At 40.2% G+C, this 17304-nt stretch overlaps 2 protein-coding genes across 7 annotated transcripts in view; both read right to left on the bottom strand.

Annotated features, from left to right (window-relative positions):
* Window positions 1–1152: 1152 nt before the first annotated feature.
* On the bottom strand, window positions 1153–10151 carry lgmn (legumain). The gene is made up of 14 exons (XM_085391876.1): window positions 10037–10151; window positions 9598–9766; window positions 9297–9394; window positions 6979–7060; window positions 6776–6858; window positions 6577–6652; window positions 6059–6121; window positions 5858–5924; window positions 5162–5280; window positions 4559–4648; window positions 4153–4356; window positions 3874–4044; window positions 1972–2039; window positions 1153–1427 (listed from the first exon to the last, which is right to left on the bottom strand). The coding sequence occupies exons 2-14, from the start codon at window positions 9742–9744 to the stop codon at window positions 1391–1393; spliced, it is 1305 nt and encodes a 434-aa protein (XP_085248002.1). The 5' UTR covers window positions 9745–9766; window positions 10037–10151; the 3' UTR covers window positions 1153–1390.
* Window positions 10152–11926: 1775 nt separating this feature from the next.
* The window catches only part of pcnx1 (pecanex 1), a 40002-nt gene continuing 34624 nt past the window's right edge, over window positions 11927–17304 (bottom strand). For 4 of the 6 annotated variants that reach the window (XM_085390542.1, XM_085390544.1, XM_085390545.1 and 1 more), the window contains exons 27-36: window positions 16554–16807; window positions 16236–16466; window positions 15732–15832; window positions 15298–15448; window positions 14960–15190; window positions 14588–14862; window positions 14310–14488; window positions 13798–14228; window positions 13455–13595; window positions 12936–13175 (exon numbers count right to left, since the gene is read on the bottom strand). In XM_085390542.1, coding sequence (XP_085246668.1) covers window positions 13035–13175; window positions 13455–13595; window positions 13798–14228; window positions 14310–14488; window positions 14588–14862; window positions 14960–15190; window positions 15298–15448; window positions 15732–15832; window positions 16236–16466; window positions 16554–16807 — 2135 coding nt within the window. In that variant the 3' untranslated portion in view covers window positions 12936–13034. The other 2 variants (XM_085390547.1, XM_085390541.1) reach the window with 2 other exon arrangements.

Genomic DNA, 17304 nt, shown 5'->3' with positions numbered 1-17304 from the left:
TTGGAGAAACATTGTCTTGTCTAATGAGAGCGACATTCAGATGGCAAGGTCAGAATTTGGCGTGAACATGAAAGCTGATCCATTCTGCCTTGAACTGACAGTTTAGCCTTCTGGTCGTGGTGTGAGGGAGTTTTTCTCAGCAATCTTTGGCCCTCTTAGTACCAGTTCAGCACAGTGTTTACCCATCTTGTGATAGCTGCTTCCAGCAGGGTAACATGTCATAAACCAGTTTCATCTGAAACTGGTTCCTTGAAAACAGTTTACTCAAATGGCGTCCACAGTCACTATATCTCAATCCAACAGAGAATCTTTGGGACATTTTAGAACAACAGATTTGCATTACAGGTGTGCAGCCGACATCTGCAGCAACTATGTGATTTTATCATGACAATATGGACCAAAGTCTCTGAAGTTTGCTTCCACTACCTTAATAAATCTGTGCCATGAAGAATTAAAACAGCTCTGAAGGCAAAAAAAAAGAAAAAAAAAAAAAAAAAGAGTCAAAGCCAGTATTAGCAATGCTTAGTGAGTGCATTTTTACTTTATTTAGATTTCTTTCTGCAGTGGAAAATGAGGAAATTCCTTTAAAATGTTTTTAAAGGAATTTACATAAATCAATGACACTAATAGCCCCAATGCTGTAGTATAAACAAGTTTGTTTTTAATTGATCAATCTCAAGCCCTTCACCTGATCTCTGATGACCCCACAGTCTCTGTTCTGTTTCTGTAAATATAGACCTGCTCTCGGGCTCATTGGTATCCTGTAATAAACTATCAGCTTTTAAAAATCAAGATCACAGGGAGTCCAAAATCCTGTTAAAGCTCACAGCAGTTCACAGCCAGAGGATATGGGTGCATTTATGTATCTATCACACAGTGGTGTGCAAACTTAAAGGTTTCTGATCATAGGAAATGCAGAATTATCTGGAAAAGAAATCCTTCTGAGGTTAGCTGCTGAAACAGTAAACAGCAGCTATTAGAAATATCATCCAGAAAGCATGTCACCTTGGCTCCATCGGATTTTATTCCCAGCAGTGTCACAAAAAAAGTCTCTTGAGGCTTAACATTCATTGTTTAGTGGTCTGCCCTTGGCAATACCACAAATAAAGCTTAGCAAACAATTTTATTTGCAGTCCATATTATAATTGTGTATTTTGTTCTAAAAACAAAACGGGTAGCAATAAAAAGTCTCGCACGCTCTTCACTGTGAAGTCATCATAAAAGAAAAATCAGTAAAATCAAAAACGACTTTAAAATTTATAGTGTGCTCATAAGACAATAAGGTCAGCTCCACATCCAACTGATTCCCAAGTGGTGCAAAGAGAAGCTCAGTTTTCGCAGCTTCTCAAGCGGAAGAACCAGAGGCTTTGATGGTTTCACAGAAATCCTTTTAGTGGCCACACACGGTGTCCATGGCCTGCTGGATGCTGCGGAGAGACAACAAAACAAGATTACCTTAGTATTAGATTAAAAAAAAAAAAGAGTGTCTTTATCACTTTTCAGTAAGAAATATGACTGATTATCTGTCAAAAATGTTATTTTTAAGGACTGATGTGAAAAATTCACTTCATATGTTCCTAGAGACCAAGATGATTTATTCAAACAGCTTTCCCCTTGACAAAAACACAGCAAAACCCACTGTTAACAGACAGGAGAGTCATAAACAAACAAACAAAAAGCCACATTTAAATGGTGCAAAGGTTTTGTACTAGTGTATAGCTACTTCTATTTACAAGAAACAAATCGACTAAAATCTGAGTTAAGATCAGCTTGAATCCACATACTGTGTGCACACACACACACACACACACACACACACACACACACACACACACACACACACACACACACACACACACACACACACACACACACACAATCAGATGACTGACACTGAATTACAGAGAAAAAAACCCCAAAGACAACAGAAACTCAGGTAACTCGTTACATTAAATGAGAAGTGGTCTATACCTCTCTGCAGGATATCCTCCCTCACAAAGGTTCACCAGCGCATACAGATGTCTGAGTGCGTATTCGTACTGCAAAGAAATCAAATCGTCACACGTCAGAAACGTCACTACAAGCTGTGTTTTACACGAATCTTCAAATGTTCACCAGCTTCCTCTTTTTTTCTTTTTTTATCTGATGCCCTTAAACATCAGAAACTGTCCAGAGAAAACAAAAGAAGATTTTCAGAATAAAAGCACACAGCTGCATGAAAGCACCTGGGAAAATACTGAGTTTAAATCATGTGATTAAGGGCTTTCCCAGTCACTGAGATGACAATTAGTGTTACGGAAGTTACCAATACATAAATTAAACTGAATTGAAGTATTTCTGATCATTCACTGCCAGATGGTGTGACAACCACGATGAACAGAGAAACAATTTCAATTCAACAAGTTCAATTCTGTTTTAAAAATCCAATTAATACTAATTTTTTTTTACATGTAATTAACATATTTCTCAGTATTATTCTTTCTTTCATTATTTATTACTTTATCGAGTGATATTACTTTTAATTTACCTTATTATTTATATATTTTTTCCTCCATTTACCCTTATCCTGAACCTAAATAATCAGAGATCACAGTGGGCAATATGCTTACTGTGTGAAGCTTTTAACATGGCTTTCATAGAACTGTGAGTGGGAGTTCAAGCTTATTCTCAGAGTGTCTGGATTAAAGTCAGCTGAATGCAAAAGAGCTGATGAATGCGAGTACGATACCTGCTGATGAATAGCATGTGAAACTGGTCTGGCACTTCCCCTTTACAAGGAGAACCAGAGTCCAGGCATGAGAACGAAATTCTACTATAAGCTTGAAATGTGGCCACAATGGTGACTCATTTATTAATGGCTTTATATGAATCACAGACACTCTGTAAACTGCAATGGGATGTCCCGGGTCTGTTAAAAAGGAGCTGAAAGACTCATAGTGTGTGGCTCTACGTCAGAAACATCAGAAACTGTCCAGAGAAAACAAAAGAAGATTTTCAGAATAAAAGCACACAGCTGCATGAAAGCACCTGGGGAAAATACTGAGTTTAAATCATGTGATTAAGGGCTTTCCCAGTCACTGAGATGACAATTAGTGTTACGGAAGTTACTGATTGTAACTTTGTATTCTGGTGACGTCTTTCCCTTATAATAAGCGCCTTGAGGCAAATGCTGTTGGGATTTGGCAATACATAAATTAAACTGAATTGAATTGAAGTATTTCTGATCATTCACTGCCAGATGGTGTGACAACCACGATGAACAGAGAAACAACATTTACTGCTCAATTCTGTTTTAAAAATCCAACTAATACTGATTTTTTTTTTTTTTTTTTTTTTTACACGTAATTAACATATTTCTCAGTATTATTCAGCAAGTCAATCCAATATCTTAGTCATGTGATTTTCTTTCATCATTTATTACTTTATTGAGTGATATTACTTTTAATTTACCTTATTATTTATATATTTTTTCCTCCATTTTCCTTTATCCTGAACCTAAATAATCAAATATCACAGTGGGCAATATGCTTACTGTGTGAAGCTTTTAATATGGCTTTCATAGAACTGTGAGTGGGAGTTCAAGCTTATTCTCAGAGTGTCTGGATTAGAGTCAGCTGAATGCAAAAGAGCTGATGAATGAGAGTATGATACCTGCTGATGAATAGCATGTGAAACTGATTTGGCACTTCCCCTTTACAAGGAGAACCAGAGTCCAGGCATGAGAGCGAAATTCTACTGTAAGCTTGAAATGTGGCCACAATGGTGACTCATTTATTAATGGCTTTATATGAATCACAGACACTCTGTAAACTGCAATGGGATGTCTCGGGTCTGTTAAAAAGGAGCTGAAAGACTCATAGTGTGTGGCTCTACCTCAGGTTTGCTCCAGTTGAAGCAGTTGTGTTTGAAGTGCTTCACTGCCGCCTTGTAGCACTGATGCTGGGAGAGGTCAGCTCTGCTGTTTACCATGTCATTGGCTTTGAACGTATTGCCGACGACTCTCTCGACCACTTTGCGCATAGTGTCGGCCATAATGTCCCTGAGCTACACAGACAAAGGTTCACACACTCTTTAATGGTAAATTGTCATCAAATGGATTTTCAGTGTACTGGCACACTGTCACAAACATTAGAAAGCTTTGTCAGTCTTTACCTTGAGGTGGGCACTGATCTCCATGAGCAAGCCCCGTGCCACACTGATGTCATTGGAGGCCATCATCTTCCTCTTCAGGATGGCCAGAGGAACGTCAGGGCTCGGGGTCAGATCCAGGTTTGTAATTGGTGGCAGGTTCATCGGAGCTGGACTGTCTGCTTTGTGATTACCCTGAAACTGTATAACTTTCATGTGGGCCAAAGTCTGTAGAGAAAGATGTACAAGCGTTAAAATAGAAGGAGGAAACAAACTTTGTTTTTTTTTCACTCACATACATGAACACATTCTGCAAGTCATTCCAACTTTAAACGAAACACTACTTCCCCCTCAAATTTCTTTAGTCTAGAACTGACAAGTGCTCATTGAAGCATTTCGTTCACAGTTTGCACAGCCTTCTTGCTCTAACCTTGTTTCCGTACTGCTGGACGTGGCTCGTGTCTGTGTGGTTCTTCACAATCTTAAACTGCTGTAGCAATGTTTCTTTTCTCAGATCCTCCTGGATGCACAAAGACAGAAAAAAAAAAAAAGTGAATGTGATAAAATGCTTCCAAAATAACAGTCACATGAAGAGTCAGTGAATTCGTTCCGTAAAATAATGTGTGGCAGTTTGACTGTCTCATGGTCAGGTTTCTGTTCTACTGTTACACACTTATGCAAAGTACTCGGGGCTGGTTAAAGACAAAAGTTCTGCTGCTACGTTTGGAGACGTTTATCACTTCCTTTTCCTGCCAATCTTAGACGTTAACCGTTTCTTCCTTTTTCATTCTCTCAGTGGATTCATGTTTCTGGATTAAATCTACATCTACACCATAATCCGATGTGCACCTCTCCCTGCAGCCTGAAGTCTAAACATTATAAGATGTGTTAAAGCCACCACACAAGATACTCTGAAGTTCAGAGTCACAATATAACAGACAACAATTACATTTTTCTTTTTAAAATATTTTTCAAAAATGAATAAATATTAGAAGCTGTGATTTGGACACAAATGAGGAAGATAATCACACACCACATCAGAGTCCTCCATCCAATTCACGCTGTACCAGTCACCCAGGTAGGTGTCCCGTTTCTCATCATAGTAGCAGGCATAAGAGGACTCCTCAGCGTTGGCTGCTGTGGTGGCATACACTGAAGAATACACAGAGATTCTCATGTTAGGAGACTTTAGTTTTACACTAGGCAGATCTAAAGGTCGCTCGCTAATCTGTTCAACAGCCTCAGAAAAATTTGAAGGTTGTAACTGAAGATCTAAACACAAATTTCAGTAACTGCTTTATACTTGGACACATCAAAAACAGACATTAATTGAAAACAATCAAAGAAGAATCTTGATCAATGTCATGTGCAGGTCCGGTTCTGTTTATCACTTGATGTCCGACACAGTAACTGTGCTTAAAGATGACCACAAGCTGGGCAGCTGACCTCAGCATTTAATGGATTCTTACAAAAGACTAAAAGTCAAAAGCAGAAGTCCTCAAACCACGGACCTGACATCTGTCTAGTCAACATAACACGTAGCGTAACGCAGGGCTGATTTAAAAAAAAAAAAAAAAAAATTAAAACATGAAAAATAAAAATCACATGATCCTAGTCTGATCCCATCAAAAGCATAGACCAGCATCAGTTTCGCTCTCATCACTTGATGCTGGTTCATCATTTTTTTTTTTTTACAGGAAAGTAATTCTGCTGATAAAGTTCAACTCACCATCAACGTCAGTAGGCAGGTGGTTCATCATTGACCCCGACTCACATGCTTCAATGTAGAACACCATCTATGTGTGTGTGTGTGTGGACCAAACACAAATGTTATGACCTTACACATCAGCACAGCTACATCAACACTTTATCAACTGAATTTTAGACTGCGGGACGTGCCCACACTTGTACGGTACATATCAAACATCACCTTTTTGTATTTCTTGTTGTCGTGCATGTATGTAATGGCTGCTTGAAGGTCTTCAACATGGAGCTGCAGACAGAGAGGTGACAAATTTGCATTAACCACAATTATACACTAGTGTTTCTTAGAGCACCGTGATGGCATGCACTGCAAACATAAAAACTGATTTATCAGCAAATTAGGAGATATGTAAGGTCCCAAAACACGGTTAGTTTACTTGGTGAGGATGTCTTCCTGGTTTGACAAGTTAAACACTAACAATGCTGATTGCAATGATAATGTTAATGTTCAAATTGTGTTAACCATTTGTGTTTGACCTCAATGCGGCGACTGCTATCTTTTCATAATATTCCATCTAATAATTAGATATTTCACCAAATTGCAAAAAACAAAAAAAAACAAAAAAAACCCAACCCAGACATATCAAAGTGATTGTGAAGCAATAAGGCTCTTTGTGAATCTGGTGTAACCTGTCTGTGGTTGTTGCAGTGCCAGGAAGTTAAAAAAAACAAAAAGGTACTCACCTCATCGGCGGGAAATGCCAGAATACCAGGTGCTCCGTGATCGGTGAAGTAAACAAACACATGATCATTGGGTCCACTGCCAGGAAAATGAGAACAAAGTTAACAGGGACAAAAAAAAAAAAAAAAAAAAAGTATATAAACCAGATTTATTGTTGTTTGGCCACGCGCTCGTTACTTCCTGTCTTTTTTAACCACTTACCTCTTCAGCACTTTTCCAGAGCCACCTTTGACTTTTGAGGCATCACCCTTCAACACTGCCAGGAAGTTTTCTGGGGTAACATCCTGCAATAACAGACACATCAACCCACAAAGTTTGCTTTCAGCAGAGAAGCCTCTTCAAACAATCGTCTGGAAAATATTGAAATCAGTTGATCTTTTATAGAAATGCACTGAAGCACTCACTTCCCCGATGTAGTCTTTAGGAACTCCCTTGTACACATCACTGCCATTTGGTCTATTGATCAGTATCCCAGGGGTAGGATTCCTGGAAGAAAAACATGATTCAGACACACAGAAGGAAGTGCAAATAGCTGATAAAACACTTTGTGAGATAAAAGGGAAACAGATGGATAACAATGATTCACTCATCTGGTGACAGAGCCACAAAACAATATGACACCACAGATGTTAAAATAAATCAATGAATAACATTTATAGTGAAATGTTATGGTATACATATCTGCGCACAGATACGTACAGTTTGTCTTTCTTTTTTACAATTCTGTAGCTAGATATTTATTAACCAGATGCTCAGTCTGTGATTACAATGGCAGTGATACAAGCGCGTGACACGGATATTAAAATTTTTTTTTTTTTTTTTTTTTTAAAATCCCATATTGCATAATGTCTCTCAAACTCTCAAAAAACAAAGCAGACTGACATTCATGGAACATTTTAAGGTGTGGGAACAGTTAACAATAACAGCATTACTCAGCGTGCATCGTGCCTGTCAACTTGAATAAACATGTCTACACATGGGTTATGATCCAAAATAACCAAAAAAATAAGGAACGTATGTCTCCCATTTTATCAGAAAGTTCTATCAAAAACTTTACTAAATGTCTGAAATGAACCTGAAAGAATGACTCGATTGACTGCCCGGTAAACTTCAAGCAAAACACAGTGAAAAGTCTTTGTTGTAAACAGCTGCTAATATATTAAAGTATCTCTAATTAAAGTAACAGCTAACTGAAATTTAAGTAGCACAGGCCAACTCTATCAAATCACTGCTAAAGCTGGGTTTTACATCGCGTCCCACTATGTAACTGCCATTGTGATTCCCGCAACCAACACATCTCCTTACATTACCCCTCCTCTGCCAGTAACATAACTCCGAGACTATTTCTATGGAAGCACCTTCCTCGTGACTCCTCTCAGCACGACTCATTCACTCAACATGTTTTTCTGAGCGATGCAGGGCCCTGCAACACAGTGACAGGAGGAATGCCAATGCAGCTTTTTGATCTGATTGGGAAATTCCTGCGAAAACCCTGAAACCCACCACTATCTCCAAAGATGATGCCAGCAGACTGTTAGTTTTCCATGAGATAGACTAAAGATGTTCCATCAGAATCAAAAAAGACAAAGACAAAAAAGTAATGACTGACAATACAACTATTTTTTATTTTTTGAAAAAGTAGATCCAAGAGTAATTTAATCTTCTGAGCATTTTTAAACATCAAGAATTCATTCATTAAAAAACAAATCCTGTTGTTCAGTGTCTACAATGGTTGCTCTGATTTGTTTGTTTATGTCAGTCAGTCACCAAAGCTGAAGGCCATTTAAGGTAATTTAGCAAACAACTGGATTGTCAGCAGTTACTTTTTGTCTTTGTCTTTTGTGATCCTGATGAAACAGTGTTAGTCGGTCTTTACAGGGAGGAGATTCACAGTTTGACACCATAGAGAGCTGGGGAAAGTCTCCAGCTTTAGGTTCCTAGGAGTCACCATCACAGAGTGCCTTTCCTAAGCCAGACTCCTCCAAAAACCTGCTTAACAACTTCTATAGATGCATCCTCACAATCTCCGGCTCATCTTTAGCCTACTCACTGTGCAAAGAGTGAAGGGGAAATCCACAAAGACTCTGAAGGTGCTTCAAAGCTATCCTCACACAGAGACTTGAAGATTATTTCAGGCTTCTTGCTGAACATAGCTGTCAAATGACTTTATAACCCTACTGTGATATATTCTCCTGCTCAATTCCACATGTTTATGCTCCTCAGGAATATATGGATACATTTATACGTTATATATTTAGTAACTCATGTAAAGTGCATTATCCTATTTTTTCAAATCCACCCTAAGATATATACATTACACATATTTATATACAAGTAGTTTATAATATCTCATATTCAGTGCTAACGTACAATATTCTTGTGTATACGTGTATTTGTATATATATATATATACACAAACACAGCAGATACACGTGTCAGTATATTTATCTGTTATGTAAATGTAATGCAGCATGTGAGATAGTAAAGCTAGACTTTTGTTATGGATGCATAATGACAGCAGAGACTCTTGAATTTGAGTCAGATGTAACAGGGCCTACAAACAGCCTTTTCTGGCTTAAGATTGAGTTTTTGTGTGCTATATCTTACTAATAGTTAATAGCCTACTAAGGTCAACAGCTACTAAAATTAGGATGAGTTTGTGTCAAACATTTTAAGGAAAGAAGAAGTATGAACAAGCAGAGAAACAAAAGTGCCAACTCACTGTTCATTTTCAGCCAAATCATCGTACATCATGACCACAATCTGCTCGTCGGGGATGCCATTCCTGTGGACAATCTGGTAGGCATGGCAAGCATCGGCCTGAGCGAGCAGGAGAGCAAAAGATTCGGAGGTCAGTTCCACATTATCACAGTATGCAGCCTTTTAAGCAGCGGGAGGAGCACTTGGAAAACATGCATTAGGGAGGGGAAGTTAGCTTATCAGAGCTTAAAGCGGTGCTTATCAAAAACCATGAGAGAAAACTATCGAGTCATGCACAGCTCGCACGGTGGTCGCAGTTTCACCTGGTGCCTGTAGTTGTACCAGCCGTTGGAGCCAGCCACAATAAGCACCCAGTGTTTTCCGCCACTGTTTTCCTCTTCCTGGGTGGGAAACCCAATAACGAGTCCGGCTGTCAGACCAAGCAGGGCGAATAGGACGGACCGACACATCTCCTCGCTTTCTGTGGGATTCCTGGATGGATGACAGTAGGGAAAAATATTCAGATCCTCTTCTAGATTTCAGCTATGTTTACCGAGGTGGCAACAAACACGGAAAACTGAAAAAAATAAAAACACGTAAACGTCTCACCTGATAATTCTGGGAAGCTAACTAGCCATCAGTAGCACAACAAGCTTCGCAAAACATGGACTTTTAAAAAAACACTCGGAGTGAGTTAAAGCTATTAAGACACACCGCTCAGTCCTAGAAGTTTTAAAGGAAGACAAAAACATATTTTATTACCTTTTCTTTGCGTTGTTAGACGAGGAAGGGGGCAACAACCGACTACACTCAAATCCTCAGCGGCACTCCAGTTATATTTAATGTCGGGGGGCAAAACAGTTGGCATCGTCTTCTACGGGAGCCAATCAGAGTGCTCTGGGGCGGGGCTAATCATGTGAGTAAGGTAACAGCTCTCCGTCATGTGACACTATTATGTTATAAGGCTATAACACAAGTATAAATACATTTATGTTTTGGATGTAATTTCAAAACACCATAATCTCCTTGGACATCGGTTTTTGTTATTATTTTTTATTATATTTTAATTTGGTTTTGAGGTAATTTTGTGTTTCCTTTTGAATGATCACTTCTACTTCTTTGTCGTATTTTCTCTCTGTGGTTACTATCTCTTTCACTTCATTTTAATCACCCTTTTATATACTACAGCAAAACCATAAATATAAAATTCAATCCACGTGCTGATCACAAGTTTGATTTTATGCTTACTGACACAATTATGACTGCTCAGCTTCTGCTTAAAAGTGGGAATTTTACCCCATATTTTCCATATATGGGGTATAATGTTAGACTCAGGCTTGTTGCAGCCCGTCATTAAGGTTGGAAGAGCAGGTAGGTGGGCTTGTTTTCACAGTTAAAGCGGTGCCCTTAACATTATCAAATTAGTGAAATCACCGCTCTTTAACATCAGAGATCCAAATGAAGAAGAAAAAAAAACTTTCTGAAAGAATGATTTTAACCCATACAATTCTATCAAGCTTCAAATATTTCCTATGACCACCTTTGTTCTTCAACAACCAGAGCTCTCTTATTGTAATTTCTTATAAGTAGTATTCAGGAATAGTTATCCAGGCAACTTGAATATGGAACGCCAGGACTGATATAATGAATTAATTCAAAGCTCTTCTTTTGATGTTGCTGCCTAGATGATACCACACTGCTCCAGTAATGTTGAGGTTTGGACTCTAAGGATGTCAGTGTATGACATCGCTCCACAGCACCTGTTCCCACTGATTTTCAGTTTAGTTCTTGTTTAATTTGGCATACCACAGCCTTTTCTGCCTGTGCCTTAAGAATGGCTCCTTGACAGCCATCCTTCTATTGATGAGGCTTCAGTGAACTGAATAAACAGAAGAGCTCTCCCTCAGGGCCTGTGTTAGATCTTTGCTGGATAACCCCCCCCCCCCCCCCCCCCCCTCCCCCCATTTATTAAAGACATCACTTTCTGACACTGTTCATCTGCTGCAAATATATTTTTTAAGACTGTAGGTAAAGGAAGAGCTGGCAATTTTGTTTGATTTTTTTAAAATGAACTGCACACCATAAAATATGCTAATTGTAAGCAAACAGGTTTTTGGAAATCACCTTGTTGGTGCAAAAACACTGTTTTATCTTTGTCCAACTGCATTTCCTTTGGCAATTTTCATAGATTCAGGTAAAGAAATGGGAACAAAATCTGCTTTTGTGACAGGCTGACAGTCTCAAAGCGTACAAAGACAGAATTTAAAATTGGTTCTTTGTCAAGATGTCCGTTATTTGTAAACAAGACTAGTTTCAGCCTTTAAATTAGGTGCCATTTTTATGCTTGAATGATTTATGTAAAATACTGATCTGAAAATGGTCAAGAACAAGGATTGGACTGAAAATAATGAGTGAGTTTCACAGAGTGAAAAAGCAGCCAATGTCCAAATGAAAAACTTGAAAATGAAAAAAGAAAGTCTGTCTCCTTGGAAACAAAATATAAAAGATATGATTGGTGGGTTGAAACTTTTGCATGGCACAGAACAATTAGCAAAGCAGAAGAGAGCTACTTTAATGATAAAGTTGTTTAGGTTGTTCTTTTGAAAATAAACTCATGAATAAAATCATTCAGAGTATCAAAGACAGCAATAAATCAAACTTTTATTTCTCCATATAGAAAAGAATTAAGTTAAATAGAGAAACAGTCCACTGAAATTGCGGCATCTCATTTTCAACCAATGGTCCTTTGTACATTAATCTTTGTCCCAAAATGAAAAAAAAAAAAAGATGTAACAAAGTGTAAATACCGTATTCACAGTAATAAATATTGAAAACAAAATCTTTTATACATTGACATTATATATATATATATTTGTGTAAATATATATAGATATAGATATAATCATATACAGTAAAAAGTTATTTTCAAGTTTATCAAACATAAAATATTAAAATAAAAATGGCCAAAAACAGAATAATGATTGCATTTTTCTTTCCATTCCCAAGGCATCTGTAACCATGGCCATTCAGAATCTGTAATAAATAAAATGTGAATTTATCTAAAGATTGTAGTCCATCACTGTAAATTAAAAAAAAAATATATAGTGCAAGTTCTTTTTTTCTTAGGCGTAAATTAATCTTGCAAATTTCAAACTAATCCAAACGGAATGACAACAATGAAACAGAGGGTGTTGAGGACAACATCGAGTCTCTGACTTCTGTCAGTTCTGCACCACAACTTTCTTTGTAGTCTTGGCAGCAAAAAACAAAAAATAAAAAACATAAGGATTTCACATGTATGAATCCATAGCAGATATTCAATAAACTTATTTGGCAAATAGAGGACAAACAAGAAAGAAGAAAGAGCTCCACGAGCTCCTTACACTCAGCTCTGTCAGGATTTCCAAAAGAAAAAAAGAAAAGGAAATGCATAGAAATTAATTACCAGTAGCAAGAACTAACTTAAGAGTTGTTTACTGTCATGCAGCATTTCTGAGACGCAAAGCAAGGCAGATATTGTGGATGTGAGTGTCGATGAAAGCATTGGATAAATGTATACTCTGCCTGTGCTTGCACATTTCCCTGGCTTCCTTTCCCCCTCAGCAGTAAGGAACGGGGGAGGGGGGAGAGCTCCCATTTCCTGTTTGTCTCCAGCCTCCTGTTAAAAGCCAGAAGAAGGTCTGACTTCATCTCCACGCAAGCGCGCAGGGGTATATGTGTGCGTGCAAGTGTCTGTTTGTGTTTGTGTGCTTGCTTATCCTCAAACCTCTGCACCCAACTCAATGACCCCAGTCTCAATAATGGGCACTAGCTTATCTTCCACCTGTACCAGCAGGATGGTTTTGTCTATATGGGAGCGATTGGCTGGGTCTCGGCTACAAGGCACCCACCGGTGAATCACCTGCAGGGGGCAATAGAAGAAACATCCAATAAAATTTATGAAGCATTTATGACAGAACAAGTAGGTCAGAAAGGGTGTTACAGGGCAAAAAAATAGGTCATGTGCAAGCATGATAATAACTGCTAAATCACATTTATAGCACCAGAGGTGAGTGGGTGTGTAAAATGAGTGTATGAGGCAAACTATAGCCACATATTTACATGACCTAGAGTTTACTTCATCTGTGTGTGAAAATAAGTAAAGGTGCTGATTTGGTAACATCTGTGAGAACACACTTACATGCCCTTCCATGCCCTCTAAAGGGCTCCAGTCTCTCCAGCAGGTCCTTCCTGCTCTCAGTCTCATGGTTTCGTCTGGCCACTGCAGCTCTTTCCGCTTCGATAAGTTTATGTTCTCCAGCACCAGACTCACGTCCACAATCTGAGGTGAAGACACGGACCGACAGTGTGTAAAAACTTATGCAACCACAAAGGAACTGAGGGCTTTTACTAGAAAGAAATCACTGACACTGCACGCACAAACAAACACACAAAGGATAAAGTGGAGAACAATAAAAAATAAAAATAGTTATATCAGGACTTTTTTTGCTGTTGTGGATACACAGAACAGAGTATTTACAAACCTGCACTCTGTAGGAGATGTCATCTCTCCGTACTGTGGAGACAGTGGGGTTGTGTTGCTGTAGGTGTTGATGATGGTGATGGTGCTGGCTGAGGGGGTCTGTCACAGTGTTGCAGAGGCCATCATTGCCCAGTAGGCCAACCAGTGTGTGGCGTTTGCAGGGAGGTATGCTGTGGCTGGAGAGGGAGGCCGAAGGGCCAGCGGGATCAGAGGTGGAGCCCAGCCGGAGCTGCAGAGATGTAGGGAGCGTGCGTAGAGACAGCTGGCTGGTAGAGGAACGTCGACAGGGCTCCAGGCCGGTGGTGGAGGTGCGAAGCGAGGAGTGGCGGCTGCTGCCATAGCGGTATGATGACGAATGGCTCGCCACGGAGGCCCGGGCGGGAGAGTGCCGCACCAAACCCGACTGAACCGACTGGGAACTTTGACTGGTGCCTGGACACAAAGGGGAGAATTGGTTAGTTTTCATACTATGCTGTTAAAGGCAAAATGTGACAGAGGAGCAGTAGTTCTCACCCAGAGTATGTGGCTGGTATGAGTGAGGAGGGGGAGGTCCTGAGGTGCCCCCCTGAGATATTGAGCTCTGCTGAGAGTCGCCACCTGTCCCATTCCCACTGCCGCAGGACAAACCCCCTGCATCTGAATCCTCGATATTTCCGCCACTATTACAGCCTGCACCACAACCTTTCCGTAATCTGACAAGAGAAATCTTCACATTAATCTCAACGCAGATCCAAAATATACAGAAGAAATACTCAACAGAGAAGAACAACACAATAGGAAATCCAGCAAACCTGTGCCAGGTGCTGACAATAAAGTTGCGGATGTTTCCGATGCTGATGGGACCTCCCAGGATGTGTCCGAGCTGCGGGTGTGAGTTGCAGTAGGAGGTTGTCAGCGGGGATACGTAGATTGGATATCCAATAGGCTGGTCGCAAGAAGAGTTGATCATGTTACGCAGAGCCTGCTTGGCGTTCTGGATGCTCCCACGCTCTGGATTTCTATTTCTCAGGAACACTAACTCCTGCTGCTGCCCTGCCCAAAGTCCTCGGACACATTCTTTATTTACCTGCAGCAAAATTCACAAGTTTGCATTAAATAACCCGGCTTAGAGTGAGTATCATTAAACCGTTCTGTGCAGTCTGTTGACTCTGTTGCAGACCCACCTTGATAACCCGGAAGCTGAGGTATCGCCTATTGAGCATTATAATTTTATACTCGTTGGTTCCTTCGTCCAGGACGTGGCGCAGAGCTAGGAGCGACGGGGCGTTTGACAGAACGGCACTCCTCCAGGCAGGGTCCCCTTCGTGAGCGATGACCAGGTTCTGCTGGTGAGAGGAGATGGCCTCGAAAAGAACTGCTGGCTCATCGTACTCGTCGGGGGACGTGAAGTGGTCCTGAGAGGGAAAAAAAAAAAAAAGTTGAGAAGATAAAGTTGAGTATAGGGTTTAGGACAGTTTTTGTCTCAGTAGGGGGCTCAGTGGGGCCACATTCAGGGTCTCACCTGGTGTAGTTTGAGAGAGATTCGGATACCAGGCACCACAACTTTCCTGAGCAGTTCCATGTCTGCAAAGATCCACTCATCTCGCACTGAAGAGATGCGAAAATCTCCTTTAAAAAGAGCATGAAGTCCATAAAGGAAAGACTCCAGATTGCTGTGATGAAAAGAAGAAGAAGAAGAAGAAGAAGAAGAAGAAGAAGAAGAAGAAGGAAAAAAAAAAGATTAGTCGGTACTCTTTATCTGGCTCACACAGACAGAGAGAAAATAGGAAAAGACAATGAGTGCATTTATGCTTAGAAAGATGTGCTTTTGAAAGCTAAACAGGAAAACTACAGGAACAATTGTCACAACAAGTCAACCTCCTGTTACTGTTTACTCTCAGTTCATGACACATTTGAACTCCTTCACTCACAATACAATAACAATTACTAAATAACCTGGACATATGATGGGCTGCAGTTCCCAGAGCTCTCCTTCCCAGCACGCACAGTCCAAAGCAGAGCAGCACCAGAGGTGAGTCTTTCTCACTGTCCAGTGGCTACAATCCAAGCAAAACATGAAAGATTTTAGAGGGCAGCTTTTATCTCCAAATACAGATATTTTCAACATGTCTCTGTGATCCCCCACATAGTTTTTTATTTAAAAAAAAAAACAACCCCCCATATCATCTGACAACAACTGACGCAAATACAGGACCCCTTTGGGCAGTAACAAGATGCAATGACTTTTTAAAGAGTGATTAAAATCAAACTGCTCAAGGGATTTAAAGTCTTTGAAGATCTTAAGTTGCCACTGTCATGCTATTAGAATATTTTTTTATTTATTGTGACAATGCAATGAAATATGCTTTGCTTGTACAGCTGGGGGGAAAAAAGACCAATAGCCTGCTGCAATTTGGGGGACAATAACTGTTCCACAAGCAGAATTGAAGGCCTTATTACCTTGGGCCTTCGGGAGTTGCAGTACTGGATCCAGCCCAGATAGACACCACAGAAACTGTCCCTGGAGATGCCCGCAAGCCGGTGGTCATAGTCCTCATCAATGTTGGGATTGAAAGTGGGATCCAGATCGACATAGTTCCTCTCTCCACATCCCCGCAGGCCATCTTTCATGGTCTCATTGGCCAGCCATTCCTCCAGTTTAGGAGAAGCAACTACATAGTAGATGATACCCTGAGCACAGAAAGGGATGATGCATTTAGAACTTTTAGAAATCCCACACTGCACTAAAACATTCTTCTCTCGTGTCATCCCACAAACCTTGACATAGTAGGTGGTGAGGATGCGGCGTAGATCGAACACCTGCAGCATGGAGGCAGCGCTGTTATCAGTGATGCTGTAGCCCTCCAGAACATATTTGGTGACCAGCACCTCCCACGCCAGCCAGCGCTGCCCAAAGGCAGCATTAAAGGATAGGATGTGAGGGAGATGGCCTGGCTCGCAGCAGCAGCAGCCCTCATCTTCCTCCACCCCTTCAGTGATGGCTTCGACTTCCCTCTGTTGGCAGTAAGTTCCTGTGGAGGAAAAGTCAGCATGTTATTGATGCTGTGTGGGACACAGGTCCGTTCCAGTTCAGTCCGGTAAAGTGCAACGAGTGAGAGAATCGTGATTATCATTAATAGTTCAACCTATAATTTTCTGTTAACTAACTCGTTGATTAATCACTTTATCATTGGAGCTTTAATCCAATAAACCGGCAGAAGGAAGATGCTCTGTAATAAACACAAAGCTGCTGACAGAAACTGGTGATGAGTGTCATGCTTTGGGGTGTGCCTCCAATTCTATAAAACGTTTACTCCGTCACATGTTCTCAGCTAATGTTTCAGCAGGTTTATTTGCAGCACAAAGCTTCAGGCTGAATAAAACAAAGTCACGCTGATGATAAAGCACGACCAGGTGTGTTTGGGAAGGAGATAAGAATGACTAAACAAATACAGTGGAATGCCACTGATGAAATATCTCAAGTAGTACTTGTAAATAATTCTCAGGGTTTAGTTTGACCTCCTTAAAA

Source organism: Rhamphochromis longiceps, linkage group LG19, assembly GCF_057381845.1.
Source record: "Rhamphochromis longiceps isolate RC_006_pf linkage group LG19, R_longiceps_female_GT1.1, whole genome shotgun sequence".
Taxonomy (NCBI): Eukaryota; Metazoa; Chordata; class Actinopteri; order Cichliformes; family Cichlidae; genus Rhamphochromis; species Rhamphochromis longiceps.
This window is presented reverse-complemented; position numbering and strand designations above follow the sequence as displayed.